The sequence below is a fragment of the Mytilus galloprovincialis genome, chromosome 8 (genome assembly GCF_965363235.1).
Source record: "Mytilus galloprovincialis chromosome 8, xbMytGall1.hap1.1, whole genome shotgun sequence".
NCBI lineage: Eukaryota > Metazoa > Mollusca > Bivalvia > Mytilida > Mytilidae > Mytilus > Mytilus galloprovincialis.
Genome location: NC_134845.1, coordinates 95,948,339 through 95,966,562, shown reverse-complemented (window position 1 = coordinate 95,966,562; position 18,224 = coordinate 95,948,339). Strand labels below are relative to the sequence as shown.

Sequence of the window (18,224 nt, the reverse complement as noted above, 5' to 3'; positions counted from 1 at the left end):
TAGAGATCATATATTATGTAGTAATATGGCTATTATTGTTCTCATAGTTGTCAGTTTTATGTATTGTAAAGCACCAAGAATGGCAATGGTTATGTCAGTTATGCAATTTTTCTCTTGTGTAGAATCTCAAACTCCCCCATCATTTATATATCGCAGACCCACTGAAGAACCACAGAATGATTTTTCAACAAAAGTTCAGCAATTTATTTCAGAATTTTCATGGGTACACGCATCAGTTATTTTGAGTATAATTGTCTTATTGTTTTTGATATTTTTAATTTGCTATTTGTACAAATCAAAACATAACCGGTGTACGACTTTGGTTTTAGAAATTACCTCAGGTGGCGATTGTGTTATTGTACCTATTTTAAACTTGTCTTTGTGCCCATCTTATTATAAAATTTCCAAACCATCTGTTAAAGAATTGACTGTTGCCGCATTTCCCTCATGTAAATTATTTGCCACATGGTCATCCTTTCAAGTAACTAATTTGTTAACTGAGCAAAGTATTCAGATTCCCACAACAATTTCACTTAGCTTAAGGAATCGTTATAAGCTTCCGTATATTTTAAATCAACCATTCAATGCCTACGTCTATGTGACACACCAAGGATTCGCTAATATTCTAAATCCGCCAGCAGATTCTTCAAATAAAACTAAGAATGCATCTGCAGCTGATTTGACCTCATTTGTATAAACATTTTTATAAAACCATTATTATTTTGGATAATTATCTTATTTTTTTTGGTTTTGAGCGGTAGTCACCACCTGATTGAATTAAAAAGATTTAAAGACAAAGATAATTTTGTTTTATATTGTAATGTTTCCATTTGGGTTTAACTTTTGAAGAACTCTTTGTACAAAGATGTAAATACTAAGTTTTTCTTATTTTGATCAATATTCATATGGCATATCTTGATTATCTCCCCTTAGTTTTATATGACCTTGATGAACAAGACTTATATTTTTATTGTGTATATAACATGTATTTTTTTTCAGTTTTATAATATTAGTATCATGCATAAGACACTATTCTGTTTTATGGTCTCTGTTCATATGGAATACAACGAAACTGCTACTGAATTACCGTAAATGTTGCTGTACTGACCGCATCGATACATAACCCGTAATTATAGGAAAACACTCGCTTCATCTAATCAATTCTATGGAAGATATTCAGTTCCGTGTGTACATATCAAGTAATCGTGAAGGATTCGACTCAACGCACTTATTGGAGGATATTCAGTGCGATTTAATGAAAATCCTATACATGTACAATTCAAAGACATCATTCTTGTAATAAAGTTATCATGTTTGACATTTTGAATATACTATACTGTCAGTTCTGGTATTTTTTTCAGATGTGTTTACAATTAATTCATGTGAAATGAAGATTATATTTGAATATTTAAAGATGGATTTAACATTTTGAAGCTTTGGGGTCCAAAGCTGGTAGGTTTGTGGGGAGTTGTCATAGTTAGAAATTGCATTAAATTTCCTTTAGATTTTTATAGGGAATATTCTTATTTTTATGTTAAATATTTTAGACATCTTGGAAAATTAATTTTATATTTGGCTTAAACATTTTGAAGTTTGGTTCACAAGTTTTCTTTCACTTTATTATCTATCTTAATACAGAAATATAAGGTGTAAATCTGCTAAACAAAGAGAGATTATTTTCAAGTTATTTTGTATGTATTTATCTCGTCTATGAAAAAGCAAGGCGACAGATTAAATTATGTAATGTCCATTAGTTCTTTTGTAAGGGTTAACAAATAAATACTTTATGTAATTAGACATCTTTTGACAAGTTAAGTTGATAAAGAAGGAAATAGAAATAGCCACATTGACAATGAGTGGTTTTGCACGTGGTACGATAATCTACCACTTTTACACTGAAAATTTTGTAAAATAAATTTTGATTGGCTCAAAACCTGAAAATTAGTTTAATTCCATGGATTCACTTTTTTTGAAAATTAGTTTAATTCCATGGATTCACTTTTTTTCTTGATTAGCGTCACTCTGCCATACGCTATCAAGAAATAAAGACTCTTTTTTATTGAATCCTTGGTTTTGACTATTTTCAGGTGAGTACATATTTTATATATATTTTTCTATTATGTTTTAAGCTACGAAGGTAATTTATTCAATTTTGAAAGGTTAATTAGTTGAATTAAATATTGGGTTTTTAATTCAAATTATTTAAGAAACCGTCAAAAATGAAAATCCAAAGCGTTTCTTCATATTCTATTTGAAAAGTTAACTGATGTTAACTTTTGACAAAAAGTACTTAATTTGGTAAACAGAAATTTTAAACATAACTTATGTAAATATATTCTGCCTCAGTGCATACTAGTATAACCATAAGCCACAGTAATGTATATCATTTATTTCGAAAACCATGAAATAACAAGTTCTACATATGTGTGCTGTGATGTTGTTAAAAAGATTGTGAGTTGGCGTAGTTTACGATACTTTTAAATGCCTGTGACCACGTTCATGCTTTCAATTTAGGAAACAAAAAAAAGTCAGGGGGACAGTAACGAACTTCAAAGTACAAAAATCTAGCAATAAAAAATAGTCCGGGAAAACTTATGAAAAATCGATAGAATTTCTGTTAAACAATAAAAAATCAACACTGGTAACAGTACACTCCCCGTCTATTATCATTCCCATGATAATATTTTACAACAAATTTATGCAAATATACCAAATGTAAAAATAAGTCACAATTTTGACTATTACGAAAAATCAATGCTATCGAAGAACATTCCTTCAGCATAAAAAACACACTAAAAATACAAACAACAGTTCACTTAAACCTTTTATAAATTGTTCAATATTGTCAATATTCACAATCAGTCTACCAATAAAACCATCTCACTAATCGGTCTAGTATATGTAACAGCTTTTCCTTCCTTGTAAATGCGGAGGCGAGCCTTGCGTACTTTTCCATCATCGCTTTTGAAAACTTCCTCCACAATGCCTAGTGGCCACTCTCCTCGGTAAATAGATTTGTCTCTCATAAGAATTACATCACCAACTTTGATATCGTCTTTGTCAATGTGCCATTTACGTCTCTGTTGCAAACATTGTAAATAATCTGACCTCCAATGCTTCCAGAATATATCTGATAGAACTTGCACATGTTTCCATTGTGCACGATACATATCCTTGAGATTGTATGTGTCCGTTATCACAGGTAAGTAGTCTTGTTTTCCAGTTAAGAGCATTGATGGACTTAGAATCAAAGGCATTTCCGGATCTGATGATATCTGTGCAATGGGTCTTGCGTTAATAATAGCGGTCACTTCAGCTAAGAATGTTGTTAAACTTTCATGAGTCAAACTTTTACTACTAGAAGTTAAGATAACAGCGTCTAATATTCTTCGTGTGACACCTATCATCCTTTCCCACACTCCTCCCATGTGGGAAGAGTGGGGAGGGTTAAATTTCCATACTGAACCAGATTCACATAGAAAGTTTTTAACTGTCAAATCTTCAACATTTATAGCTTCAATATTTGAATCATCTGTGGCACCTATGAAATTTGTCCCACGGTCAGATCGATACACTTTGGCTTATCCGCGTAATGACTGGAACCTACGAAGTGAATTTATAAAACAGGAACTGCTTAATGATTCTATCACTTCTATATGGACTGCTCTCGTAGTCATACATGTAAATAAAATAGCCCACCTTTTACTATTTGCTGAACCTCCACGTGTCTTACGAGTTAATACTTGCCAAGGTCCGAAGGTATCCAAACCTACAAATGTGAACGGAGGCCCTGGTGTTAGTCTATCAGAAGGCAAGTCCGCCATTTTTTGTTCCTGGAACTTTCCTCGAAGTTTCCTGCATATTACACACTTTTGTATAAATGAAGAAATTAATCGTTTAGCTCCAATTAGCCAGTATCCTGCACTCCTTAACGCACCTTCAGTTAAATGTCTACCCTGATGTTTCACTGAATTGTGATAGCGGTCTATAAGAAGCTTACTAATGTAACTATTTTTCGGAATGATAATTGGGTTAATTTCTCCTGTCGGAAGCCAAGACTTTGCCTTTTCCAAACGTTCTCCTACACGAATCAAACCTTGTGAATCCAAAAATGGCGAAAGAGAGATTAAAGATGATTGTTTTGAAATGTTTGTGCCTCTAGCCAAACATTCTATCTCTTGCGAATATACTTCCTTCTGACATTCCTTCAAGATAAATAATTCCGCTTTTTGGTAACTATCAACTGACATGACATTTTGACAAAAATGCCAACCTTGGCACGACTTATCCTTTAAACTGAATGACTGAGCCACATGTTGCAAAAATGATATAGCTTTCACAAGCCGTCTCCAACTAGAGAATTTTTTAAAACGCCCCACTATTGGCGCAAGCGCATCTATTGACGTTTTCGATGCACTTATCTCTTTTCTAATCTCTTTATCATTATCTGGACTAACTAACGGATATAATATTTTGACATCACATTGAGCTTCTTCGTCAGAGTTCTTCATCCACTTCGGCCCAAGAAGCCATGGATTGTTTTCCATATCAACAGATATTGAGTAACGTGTACCGCAATCTGATGGGTTTAAATGTGTTGGGACAAACTGCCACTGATTTGATGACGATACACTCAGAATGCGTTCAATTCTGTTTGACACGTAGGTGTGAAAACGTCGGGTCTGATTAGTGATATATCCTAACACAATTTTGCTATCAGAATAATACTTGATAGAGTCCAACGGAACATCTAAATTTTCAGATATTATTTTTCCAATTTCGGTTGCCAAGACAGCCCCACATAACTCTAATCTTGGTATCGTGTTTCCGCTAAGAGGTGCTAGTTTCGATTTTCCCATAATAAATCCTACGGTACTGGTCCCATATGTGTCGATAGCTCTTAAATATGCCGAAGCCGCAACTGCCTTCTCTGAAGCGTCTGAAAATACATGTACTTCTAAGTTGTCCATAACACTGATTGACATAGGTATATACATACGTGGTATACTAAGTTCTCGAAGTGACAAAACAGAGATCCTCCATTCATTCCATTTCTCTTGAAAACTTTGTGATAAACATTCATCCCAATCAGTACCCGGTGGGGATGCATCTCGCAACAAAATCTTTCCGCTAATTGTGAGTGGTGACAAGAATCCAATCGGATCAAAAATACTATTCAATGACGAAAGAATACCTCTACGGGTGCAGGGTTTATCATCTTGTAATGGGGTAAATATAAAGCTATCGGTGTTTAAGTCCCAAGCGAGGCCAAGGCTGTGTTGTACCGGAAAATAGTCTTCACACAAGTTTAAATTCTTGAGATCCTTTCCAATATCATCGGCAGGGAAAGCCTTCATTACGTCGCTACTATTTGATGTAATCTTGTGTAACCTAATGTTACCTTCTGTTTTTAGCGCCATCTGTGCTCTTGTTATAAGATCAATTACTTGTTCACTTTCAGGCAAGGAAATGAGCCCATCGTCTACGTAAAAATCCCTGTTAACGAAAGTCTTAACATCTGAGCCGAACGTTTCATTAGAGTTTTCAACTGTCTTACGTAATCCGTACGTTGCCACTGCAGGAGAAGCGCTATTGCCAAAAACATTGACACACATCCGATGTTCTATAAGCGGATTATCTGGGTTATTGTCCTTGTACCAAAAGAACCTCAAAAAGTTTCTATCTTCTTCTCTCACGTAGAATTGATAAAACATTTGTTCTATATCAGCAGTGGCCGCAAACTGGTCACTGCGAAAACGCAACAAAATACCAAGTAGGTTGTTAGTGAGATCTGGTCCTGACATCATAACGCTATTGAGAGATACTCCTTCGAAAGATGCTGAGGAATCAAATACGCCTCTTATCTGGTTAGGCTTGTTCTGGTGGTAAACGCCAAAAAGGGGGAGATACCAACACTCCTCATCTGTGATTATGGGAGCTACCTCCGCTGCTCCGCTAACTAATACTTTTTGCATAAATTCTACAAAATGAGTCTTTTTTGTAAAATTTTGTTGGAAAGATTTATCGAGTATTTGAGCCCTTTTCCATGCTTGACTTCTATTGTTCGGCAATCGTTGTCTATTTGGTCTAAAAGGGAGGGGTGCAGTCCAGTGCCCATTTGAATCTTTCTTAAATTCAGAATCCATGAGATTAAGGAACAAGCGGTCTTGGACTGATGTGCCAATCTTGTCGTCATCTTTGGTTTTAATAAACAATGGGTCATTGTTACATCTTTGTGAATGAACATTATCTCTGATATGAGCCAATTCAGTGTTTTCCTTTACATACAAAGTGTTAATACAAGGTTCAAATATAGTTCCTCTACCATTGTTCATTACATTAGTCTTATTGACATTGACAAAATTTGGTTTGTGTACTTTGCCTAAGCAAACATCGCCTATAATTACCCAACCGAAAAAGAGCTCCTGGGCAAATGGCGTGCCCTTCGGTCCTGTCAACTGTCTAAACACGTGGTGCGCTTCTGGGACATCTCTTCCAATCAAAAGTTGAATGTCTATATTTGGATTCAAATCTAACATTTGATGAGCTATCTCCCGTAAATGGGGATAGGATTTAGCAATATCCGGAGTCGGAATTTCTGATTTTTCGTCTGGGATTGCACTGCACTCTATTACTGAATGTATTTCAAGTTCTCCATTACCAGACAATGACTCAACTATCAGACTTTCTGCACATCTACCATTCATGATAGTGCGTCCAGCACAAGACGACATAGTATACTGAATGGCCGATGTATTTATACCTAATTGATCGAACAGCTCAGTCTTAGCAAGAGTTCTGTTACTTTGGTCGTCCAGTATAGCGTACACATTAACGGCTTTATCTGGGAAGTTCTTCGGGTACACACGGACCTGAACGGTTTTTCCACATGATTTACCACTAAATCCACATAAAAACGTGCACTTGGATGACACTGTTTGATCATTAGCATTTTGCGTTGTATCAGATGATTTCTCTCCGCCGTCAGGACAACTAGATTTTGCAGTTACATGCATAGCGGTTATATGATAATTACTTCCACAATGATCGCATTTTACAGTTACAGTGCAATTTCGTGACATATGAGTTGTCGAATGGCAGCATTTGAAACAAATATTATTGTCCTTCAGATACTTTCTGCGTTCTTCATAAGTCATTGCTTTAAAGGCTCGACAAGTATTCAAATGATGATTGGCTTTATGAATAGGACAACGTACTGTCTCTTTCTCTTCCTTCTGTTTAATATTAACATCCGTTTTTCGGTTAAACACTGACGTTGCACCATGGTTAACTTTCCGTGTTTCATTTTTCCTAGAATACGACGTTTCAGTATTACTATAAATAAACGCGGGATCATTTTTGACAGCACTAACCTCTCTGATAAATTGCACCAAGTACGAAAAAGGTGGAAATGGTACGTTGTTCCTCAGTTTGTATTGCGATGCACGTGTTGTCCACTTCTCTTGTATATTATATGGTAATTTGTCCACAATTGGTAAAACACCAGAAGAAGAGTCGAAATATGACAATAAATTTGAAAATGTCTCATTCTCTTTCGAAGATTCTATTTGTGTGAGAATATCTAATAGCTCATAAAGTCGACTATGATCCTTATTTGTTAACTTTGGAAACTTCTGTAGTTTTGTTTTAATTGCAGCTTCTACCATCTCAGGTCTACCATAGCGTTCGTCAAGACGCTCCCATATACGACGAAGACCAGCATTTGGATTGTTCACATTTGACGCACGAATATTTTGTGAAAACTTTGAAGATTCACGGCCGAGCCATTTAACTAATAAGTCCATTTCTTCGAAAGCAGTAACTGAGAGTTCTTCAGTAATACTTTTAAAGGTAGCTTTCCATGAAGCATAAGTTTCGGGACAGTCATCGAAATTCTGAAATCTAGAAAGTAATAAATCTTTCTTCAACAAAAACTTTGTCAAGTCAGACACTACAGACTGATCATGATTTGGTGGCAGTGGTGGTTGAGTTAATTCAAAATCAGCTGCATAAGGATTTAATGTTTGTTTTTGCCGAATTTCTGGTTTAATATCTTCAACTATCGATCGATCCAAATCGTCGACTTGAAATTTTGGCAAATTCCTTGGCATAGGAATTATGTTTAACTGGTTCCGAGGTGCCGGAATATGTGAACTAAATTTGTCTTGATTGTTCGGAATATCTTGCGGAACATTATTATTCTTGTCTTGAGATTTGAGTTGTTCCACTTCATTAAATTGTTCATTTACATACTTTTCTGTTAGTGTCATTTTCACTTTTTGTAAAGGCACTTTGTCTTCTTGTAACGACAAGGATCTTCTATCGCTCTCGGCTTCTTCTAAAACTTTGACCTCGACCTCTGCGACAGCGGCTTCTGTCTGTTGTTTAAGCAGTGCTAAATCTGCATCAACTTCAGCTTTTTCACGGTCCTTTAAAGCTTTAGACTGTGTTTCTAATTCACTTAATCTTGCTTTTTGCTTAATTAATTTTGTTTGTTGTTCCGCATATTGTAACTTTGTTCGTTGAACTTCAGCATTTACACGCTTCCTAGCCATAGCTGAACTCGAAATTGAGCCGCTTTTACCACTATTGTTTGAACGGACAGACTCTACAGGAACTACTGACATAGTTTCAGCTGCGGTTAATTTCAATGTCTTAATTTGTTGTAATGTATTGTCAATGATTTCATTGCACTTTTTAAACTCAGTCTTAAAGGTGGGTAATGCGTCGTCATTACTGTCTTCATTATTCTTGCGTGTCAAAAACTCAATATATTGATTTGAGTTTTCACAGTATTTTTCACGAGACTTCAAAATGTTTTTCTCTAGTTTGCGTAGAGGTTTCAGCTCCTTCGAGCACTCTGATAATTCTTCGAGTAAATTTTCTATAGTTTCCCACGAACCGTCAATTTGCTTAAGGTATTTTATCTTATGTGAATGATAAAGTTCTTTACCTTTCTCTGTCATTTTATGTTCATGTGTTACTGTTGTTTCAGGCGGAAGTGGTTGTGATTGAGCCATTTCATAAAATTGTTTGTAGGAACTACTGCATGTTATTCTGTATCGAACTGTGTCTTTGCAATCTTTTTACTATTCTGCCTCAGTGCATACTAGTATAACCATAAGCCACAGTAATGTATATCATTTATTTCGAAAACCATGAAATAACAAGTTCTACATATGTGTGCTGTGATGTTGTTAAAAAGATTGTGAGTTGGCGTAGTTTACGATACTTTTAAATGCCTGTGACCACGTTCATGCTTTCAATTTAGGAAACAAAAAAAAGTCAGGGGGACAGTAACGAACTTCAAAGTACAAAAATCTAGCAATAAAAAATAGTCCGGGAAAACTTATGAAAAATCGATAGAATTTCTGTTAAACAATAAAAAATCAACACTGGTAACAGTACAAAATAATATTTGTTTCAAAGTTACAGTTTAGTTTGTAATAGTTTTAGTTTACTATTATTGTTTAATTATGTCACTGTGTACATATCTTGAATGTACAGTTAAGTTTTGGTATTGCGGGCTGCCATAGATTTATTTATATGGGAGATAACTCAGGGTTTACTTGCGACAAAATTGCGGGACAAATAATATTGTGTATTTTCACCAGTTTAGAGCCAAAATAAGTCATGGTTAGTGTTATACATTTATTATTCAATACATTAATGTTAGTTTTCCATTGTCGCCAAGTAACAAAGCTTGTATAAGCAAAGAAACATTAGTTCTCCTGAATTTCCCATTCCAGCCTTGTGATTTCTATATTTTGAGACTTTGTTTATTTACTATCCTAATAGTTAAGACTGATGCCTATAGTTTAAGCGCATTTAAATATATTACTTTATTTAAATTGTATTTTACTTTAGAGTAAATTAACTCAGTAGTCCCAGAATGTTTTATTTTAGTATGTGAGCTAGGTCCCCAGAGATAACTTAAGTAGTTATCCCCCCTTGATATGCAAATTAGTTTGCAAGTGTTTGTTTTAATTAGAGTATTTTGTATATAAACTTGTTTGAGATTAATTACATGTTTCATTGTGGCATGTCTATGGAGAGTCATTTTAAACAATGCAGATTGTTTATATTTAGTTTTGATATTTTATAAAAGATGATAAAATTTAATGTTTAAGAATTTTTTAGTCAAAAATACAATTTGAAATTTATAAATCTTTAGTCAAAAATACAATTTGAAATTTATATCTGTTGGTTAAGGCGTTATAAAATCACGTTCCTTATTCAGGAATAGACATCAGTCAGAATGTTTTATCTTTAAAATTCATATTTTATTTGGTTTTATTATACTAAGCCATGTAAAGGCTTAGTTTAGGAAATTTTGATATTGTTAGTTTGCTGTCTATTATTATGTTGTGATGTAATATATATTATAGACTCTGCCATACGCTATCAAGAAATAAAGACTCTTTTTTATTGAATCCTTGGTTTTGACTATTTTCAGGCCTGCCAAAGACAATTGTGTCAGCTTTCTTTAAGAAGCACGCAGCACCCGAAAGTAAGCTCACCGAATAGTTCATCACCCTGCTCGCTCTACCCACACAATAATTACACAGAAAACTTAGTTGTGTCATAAACACCAAACATCGTTTTTTTTTCTTCATTATGCATGATTTGTTTTATCTGAGTGCATGCTGCATTTGTCTAAGATTAGAAAACACAATGTACCCTGCGATTTATTCGTTTTCCGTATTTTTAAAATCTACCTAACTGATATCAGAGGGAAAATGTCTATGTGCACCGTTTATGACTTTGTTGTATGAACTTTATGAAAAATATACTAAGTTTATCTCTGATATATATATTTTTTTACAGATGTATGTTGTTTGATGTAAATTGTTAAGAACACTTACTCGTTTTAAGTCCGTTACTGTTCTAAATTCAGGTGATGTTATCAAAGAGAGGCGCACGTCAAATCCAATCTACAAATAAATAAATATGTGATGCCTTTATCGGCCATTGCTACATTGCGTAGAAATATTATTAAGTTAGCAGATATGTCATGTTTTAAAGTTTGTGGGTGGTGTAACACCAGACTAATTATTGTGCAAATATCCGTGTTGTCGTTGTATTAGGACGAAATTTGTCCTAAATGTAAAATATGTCACTAGTCATCAACCCATCAAAATCAGAATATTTAAATGATAGGAAAACGTGTTATTTTTAGTATATTTGATTAACACCTCACACTAGATCGAGCGTAGAAATGTAATAGTATATTTGATCGACGACTAATTTGTTTCCCGGCCGTTATTATAATTCTTGATAATAATATTTGCATATTACGAAGGCATACTGGATATTTTACGGAGGGGACCAATCTTATTGACGACTTACACTAGATCGAGCGTAGTTATCTGGGTCTTCCTTGTCTATGGACTTTTTCATGCGTTTTAACGTCGCAGCCGTGTTTGGTTTGTCTGCTTTATAATATCTACAATGAAAATACAATATCAGAATCATTATAACAATGTATAAAGTAAAGAAAATATTACAAATTGCTTTGCAACATTTATTACAAAAAAATCCACAAGACGGATTCCTCAAATGGTTTGATTAGGGTGTACAAACCAAAAAAAGGCTTAAATTGACCAAAATATTGATCCCGAACGGATGTTATGACACTATGAATACCAAATTTTGTTTAGCTTTGTACACGCAATTCGATTATTTCTCGGTTCGCATGCACCATTCAACAATTCCCGTAAATTGTTGAAATAGTACTAGAAATAGTAAAAATAACATTTTATAAAAACTTTGTGTCTAATCCTCAAATATTTGATCTGACCGCGGCTAAGGTTATAAATTCGTTTCAAAATGAAAAATCGTTTCCCGTGACTGATTGATTTCTTTAATACCTCTAAAATATTTTCTTAAGGGTTTATATTCTACATTATCTTTCCGAAGAGCAATATGTCAGGATTCTAATTAAATATTTGATTAAAATTTCACCACTTGTTTCACATTTAATATTTATGTATATAGAATATAGCATTCAATCTAACACTCAAACACCATTAACTAACTAGATAATAAAACTTATATAAGTGAACATATTTACAAATTTATTAAGAATATTGAAATTATAAAAAAGAAGATGTGGTATGATTGCCAATGAGACAACTATCCACAAAAGACCAAAATGACACAACTATAGGTCACCGTACGGCCTTCAACAATGAGCAAAGCCCATACCGCATAGTCAGCTATAAAAGGCCCCGATAAGACAATGTAAAACAATTATTTAAGGAATGACTTATATCAAGAATTCCTGGCTAAATTAGTTCCTGACTTATAGTTATATACAATACTTAATTAACGTCATATTCAAAAATAAACTAAACCGAAATAAGATACTTAGCTATATCATGTATATATGAATTAAGATAAAATATTTGATATAAAATATTTCAACTAGTTTTATAAACAGTTTTGCATTTTTGAATAAAATGACACTTTTTGTGATTTAACAATGTATAAAATTGATCATAATATTCCAACTTATTTCGAAGATTTGAATACTTTTATGACATGCATAAAATAGATATATGAATGAAAATGGGGAATGTGTCATAGAGACAACTACGTATACCGACCAAACAGCTGAAGGTCACCAATGGGTCATCAATACTGCAAGAAAATCCCGCACCCGAACATGATTTTCGTCTCTGCACAGAAAGGTCTCTTTCTTTAACTATGTTTACCAGTTTAATACATTGTCGCCAAGTTTCTGTTTTAAGTGTTTAATCTCAATTTTGCCGAAGCACTTGTTAACTTAACCTCTAGAGACATGTTTTAGGTATTATTACGACAATATATGTGCTGTATATACCGGTAACAGTCTTGTCTATCCTTGTCGAGACGGACACGTTTGTATTTCAAATGTTTACAGTCGGTCAAGTTTTCGTGTTAGAACAGTAGTTTTATCAATGGTTAAATAATTTGATGATGTCGTAGGGTTAGATAAAAGCCAACTCATAAGCGGCTATTTTATAATGCCTTATGGAATTTGATTCTTGTCAACGTTTTCTATAGGAGTAACACGACGGGTGTCGCATATGTAGTTCTCTTCCGGAGCTCAGTTTTGATTGGGTGTATGTTGCTCAGTCTTAAGTTTTCATTGTTGTGTAATGTTGTGTACTGTTTTGCTTTCTTTTTTAAGCCATGCGTGGATCAGTTTATTTTCGACTTTGGGTTGAATATTACCTTTGGTATCTTTCGCTTCTCTTATACAGCTTAAAAATAGTCAACACCTTGCTGCTATAATCCAGTGACACTGAACTAATCGTTTAAAGGAAATGTACACATGTATTAAACATTAAAAAATTAAACATCTCAACAAATTATGTATTTAAATGACACTTACTTCTTTCTTGAATTACAAGCCTGTATAATCTTGATTATAAACCTAACTGCTTCTTGTATCTACAAAAAGTTCAATGTATGATTTTATAATTATGCAAGTGTGGACACATATCAGTGTGGAAAGTTATTGTTAAAATTGTGTTACTAGAAGTATATTTGAGGGTAATCATAACCGAGTTTATGTATAAGTTGTGATTCCTCCAGGACCTGTTTGTTCATCTCTTGGTTAAATTCTAAAGAAGGATAAAATATTATTACACTTGGTTAAATTAAACAATAGGTTATTTACTGTTTTGTCCATCTGTTAAATAATTCAGATTTAACCTTGCTTCGGACCTGTGTAAAAAAATCAAACCAAGGGATAATTAAGTTTAAAGTACGATTTTTTGTCCATTACTATCTTAAAAAGGTCCTTCTCCTTTTATTTGCAACGAGGTTCACGTCTACCTTTCATAGATTTTCAAATCGAATTTGTTTACCCTGTATCTGAAAAAAATAACTAAGTAAACTAACGGACTAATTGATAACAAAATATTTCACGAAAACAAAAAAAGACAGAAATGAACCAACGACAAACACTGGACTACAGGCTCCCTACTTGGGAGAGGCACATCAAGTATATAGCAAGGTTCAAAATGTTTGAAGGCGCTAACTCTCTCCAACTTGGGACAGCGGTGTAACAAGATCAAACTATGCATAGCAATAAACGAAAAACAAATATGAGAAATAGCATGAAAAAATACAACCACTTGAATTACAGACCCCTGATTTTGGGACAGGCACACATAGAATGTTGCAGGATTGAATTTAAATGTCTGTTAATTACCTGCTTATAGGCAGTTAATGTCTTATTATTAAAACGTTTCAATAACAGTTACTTTATAACTTGAAAAATTCAATAAACAAACATTTGAGTATGACAAAATATTATGAAGGCATTACAAGACAAATTCTGACAAATTAAATCATTAAAACAACAGTTTTCTTGATCTAATAAGCATTGACGTAAGAAAAAAAAGATCACGGGAATTTCTGTTGACCTCGATTAACATTTCTTTTAAAAAAAATGTTTAAAAGTCTTTCAAACCTTTACAAAAGTGCATAATATTAAATAACGTTATTGTGTAGTTATATAATGTTTAATTCATTCATAGATAGACCAATGCGAATAATTGAAAAAAATCAAATAATAAGAATACGTTTTATTGTAAATAATATCACTCCTAAGCATTTTAATATTGTTTAAATTTAAATCACACCTAATGACTTAAATATTTGAACAATATTACACTTATATAAAGTCAGGAAATATCATGTAACATAACGTATTTACTAAGATATTTTCTACTTTAATCCAATTAAAAATATTGCTGAATCATAAAAGTAACGTTATCAGTTTTTTTAGATCAGGATCATATTATTTTAATTGAGTGAACAACCAACGTATACAAATATGTTTACAGTGGTATATGCTTGGATTCTTGTACATTTGGAGTAGAAATTACTGGTTTGATTTTTACAGATAATATTTAGTAAAATTGAGAATGGAAATGGGGAATGTGCCAAAGAGACAACAACCCGACCATAGAAAAAAAACCACAACAGCAGAAGGTCACCAACAGGTCTTCAATGTAGCGAAAAATTCCCGCACCCGGAGGCGTCCTTCAGCTAGCCCCTAAACAAATATATACTAGTTCAGTGATAATGAACGCCATACTAATTTACAAATTGTACACAAGAAACTAAAATTAAAATAATACAAGACTAACAAAGGCCAGAGGCTCCTGACTTGGGACAGGCGCAAAAATGCGGCGGGGTTAAACATGTTTGTGAGATCATGAGACTGCTCCTATACCTCTAGCTAATGTAGTTTAGTGTACATATTGTATTTATAGTGTGTCTTACATAGATACAATTTATTAGTACAGTGTATATTGTTTTTCTTATAATGTGTTTTTGATGGAATTAAGCAATTTCAATTGATACTTTAGTGTGTTTACAGGTTAGGATGAAGGTTGACCCCTGCAAACACGTTTAAATCCGCTGCAACTGTTTCCACCTGACCTGTCTTAAGGATGTTCGCTACTCTGTTTTAAAATAAAAAGCTTTTTAAAAGATTGTTATAAATTGAAAGTATATAAATAAAGAAACTAAAAAAGCAGAAAAAATGGAGGGTCCGTGTGCTTGTTTTCGAGATATAAGCCGTTGAAAATTTGGCGGGAAATAATCATCTCTAGATTTTTTTTTCACTTAACATTGACACCTTTTTTGTTTAAAAAACTATGAAAAAATAACAAGGATTTCATAATAATTTGAAATATGGCTTTTTAAATGATGTGTATAATAACTGTGTCAGTTGGATTGATTGTAGGATGCTTAACGTCTTGGCAAATATTTCATTCATGTTCAGGACGAGGTGTGCTGGATATATAATAAACAATTATTGGTTTGTTTTCTGGTGTTTCACTACATTTTAAGTGATCAGTGCTATATAATGAAGACTGGTTTTGTATCGGTGGAGGAGGTCGGAGTACCCTAAAAGAACCACCGATCTTCGGCAAAGATCTGAATCAAACGAGATCTGACAAGCATCAGCATTAAACATTATGTGACTATTAGAGAAAAGATATCCTGTTACCCTGATAATATTTTTTTGAATTCTCCAACAATTATTTCTAAAGTTAGTCTCGTCATGATAAATATGGAACTCTTAAGCCTACACTCTTTAATATAAAATAAATGAAAGACTACATTGAAGTTTCTTCTTTATAAATATACATCAGTGGCGGATCCAGAACTTTTCGTAAGGGAGGCCCGCTGACTGACCTAAGGGGGGTGGCCCGCTCCAGTCATGCTTCAGTGATTCCCTATATAATCAACCAATTTTTTCCCACGAAAAAGGGGGGGGGGGGGGCGGGCCTATGTACATATAGGTTACAATTGATTGATTGCTTGTATTATTTCTTTAATGTAACATTTTACGAGGATCCATATTAGAAAACACATTGTGTGTATCTTTTATAATATGTTTGTTTAAAACGGCCGTCTTGCAAGTTCAGCTTACATTAGAAAACTTGAAAAATACTTTCCTTGCTCTCACAAATTCAAATCCCAAAATTTATATTGGTTTGATAAATATGTGACACGTTTTGCCTTCTAAACGAAGTCTTATGTTTTTGACTATATGAAATAAAATTTGATAAATATATCTATTTTTAATTTTTGATAAATAGTTAGTACACCTGCACATGTTCTGTGATTAGAGATAACGGATAATCAATGAAAAGGTTTTTCCATATACTTTGAGATTCCGAGGAAGCTAAACGTTTTGTGACTTAATAGATAGCTAATAGATATAAAAATATGTGGAATGAGTGCTAATGAGACAACTCTCCATCCAACTTACTATGTAAAAAAGTAAACCATTATAATAGGTCAATGTACGGTCTTCAACAGGGAGCCTAGGGCCCAATAAATTACTAGTGTAAAGCCATTCAAACGGGAAACCAATGGTATAATTAATAAAGAGTGTGCATACTACAACAAACATTGTATAGATATAAGAAGATGTGGTATGAGTGTCAATGTCCAAGTCACAATGTGTAAAAGTTAACCATTATACATGTAGGTTAAATTACTGCCTGCAACACCTTGGCTAAAACCGAATAGAAAGCTATGAAAGGCCCCAAATTTCTAGTGTAAAACAATTCAAACAGGAAACTCAACGGTCAAATCTTTATTAAAAACAAGAAAATCAATGAACCACATCCACAAACCACTGAACAAAAGGTTCCAGCTTTCCGCGGACTACCCACGGAAAATAATATATGTGCATTAAGAAAGTATAACGAAGTTTATTGATGAGTTTCCAGGTTCGCAATGTGTTTTTCCTTCAATCCCCCCCCCCCCCCCCTTTCCGCGGTTAATGATTCGCAAAAGGAAAATGCACACATTAAAATATATGATGTTATAATATTCTTCATAATATATCATTATAACGAATTTTAAACTTCTCGTTGATATAGGTGGCTAATTATGGAAGTTAACGGTCTAGAAATAGGACCCTTTAACAAATTGTTGTAATAATATATATAGATCAAAATCGGACTTAAATGAATAAACTTTATCAAAATATGTCTGATATGATTCAATAGTCAAAGAGGTACTTTAAAACGTTAAATTCAATATGTTATTGCAAGCAAAAAGAAAACAATATAACCAAAACTATTGAGTTTGAAAATGTGTTGAATACTTATATAAAATCAAATACCTATCAGTATGTTACCAGTAAATATATTAATATGAATTAAAATTAAAAGACTTAGTGTTTCATTCAAAAGGTTTTCTCTAGAATCAAAATGAATTTTCATTAATCGGTAGAACTACACACATCACAAAAATGAATAGCCAATGATGTTTAAACATTAGAGTCCTTTTAAAATACACGAAGAGCTTTGTTACCTAAAGGGACAAAATAAAAAATAGCCGAACCCATCTAACGTCAACTTCAAAGTTATTAATTTGAATGGCAATTGTTTTCATTGATAGACTGGAGAAGATTTCAAGCTTAAAATATTGAAAAGGAGATCCCTGTCTATGTTAATTTTGTTTTTGTCTTTTGCTTGTTGACCTGGGTAGTTTGATGTATTGTTGACATTTACATCGCATTTCCTTTTTACTCACAAACAAATAACGTTGATAGTTTATACTATATGTAAACAGCACCATCCCCGTCAGTCCTCGGTTTATGTTTGTAAATACTAAGTGCGTAGGTAAATGTGTACACGTTTGAGAAAAGGCAAAGAAAACCACAATCGAAATCCAAGGTATGTAATTGCATTGTATTT

The 18,224-nt window shown here is 33.4% G+C and overlaps 1 protein-coding gene across 3 annotated transcripts in view; it reads right to left on the bottom strand.

Annotated features, from left to right (window-relative positions):
- Positions 1 to 18,224, bottom strand: part of LOC143042879 (uncharacterized) — a 60,935-nt gene that overhangs the window by 27,315 nt on the left and 15,396 nt on the right. For all 3 annotated transcript variants that reach the window (XM_076215371.1, XM_076215370.1, XM_076215372.1), the window contains exons 3-5: positions 13,379 to 13,437; positions 11,350 to 11,446; positions 10,866 to 10,934 (exon numbers count right to left, since the gene is read on the bottom strand). In XM_076215371.1, the coding sequence (XP_076071486.1) occupies positions 10,866 to 10,934; positions 11,350 to 11,446; positions 13,379 to 13,437 (225 nt within the window). The remainder of the gene's footprint in view (positions 1 to 10,865; positions 10,935 to 11,349; positions 11,447 to 13,378; positions 13,438 to 18,224) is intronic.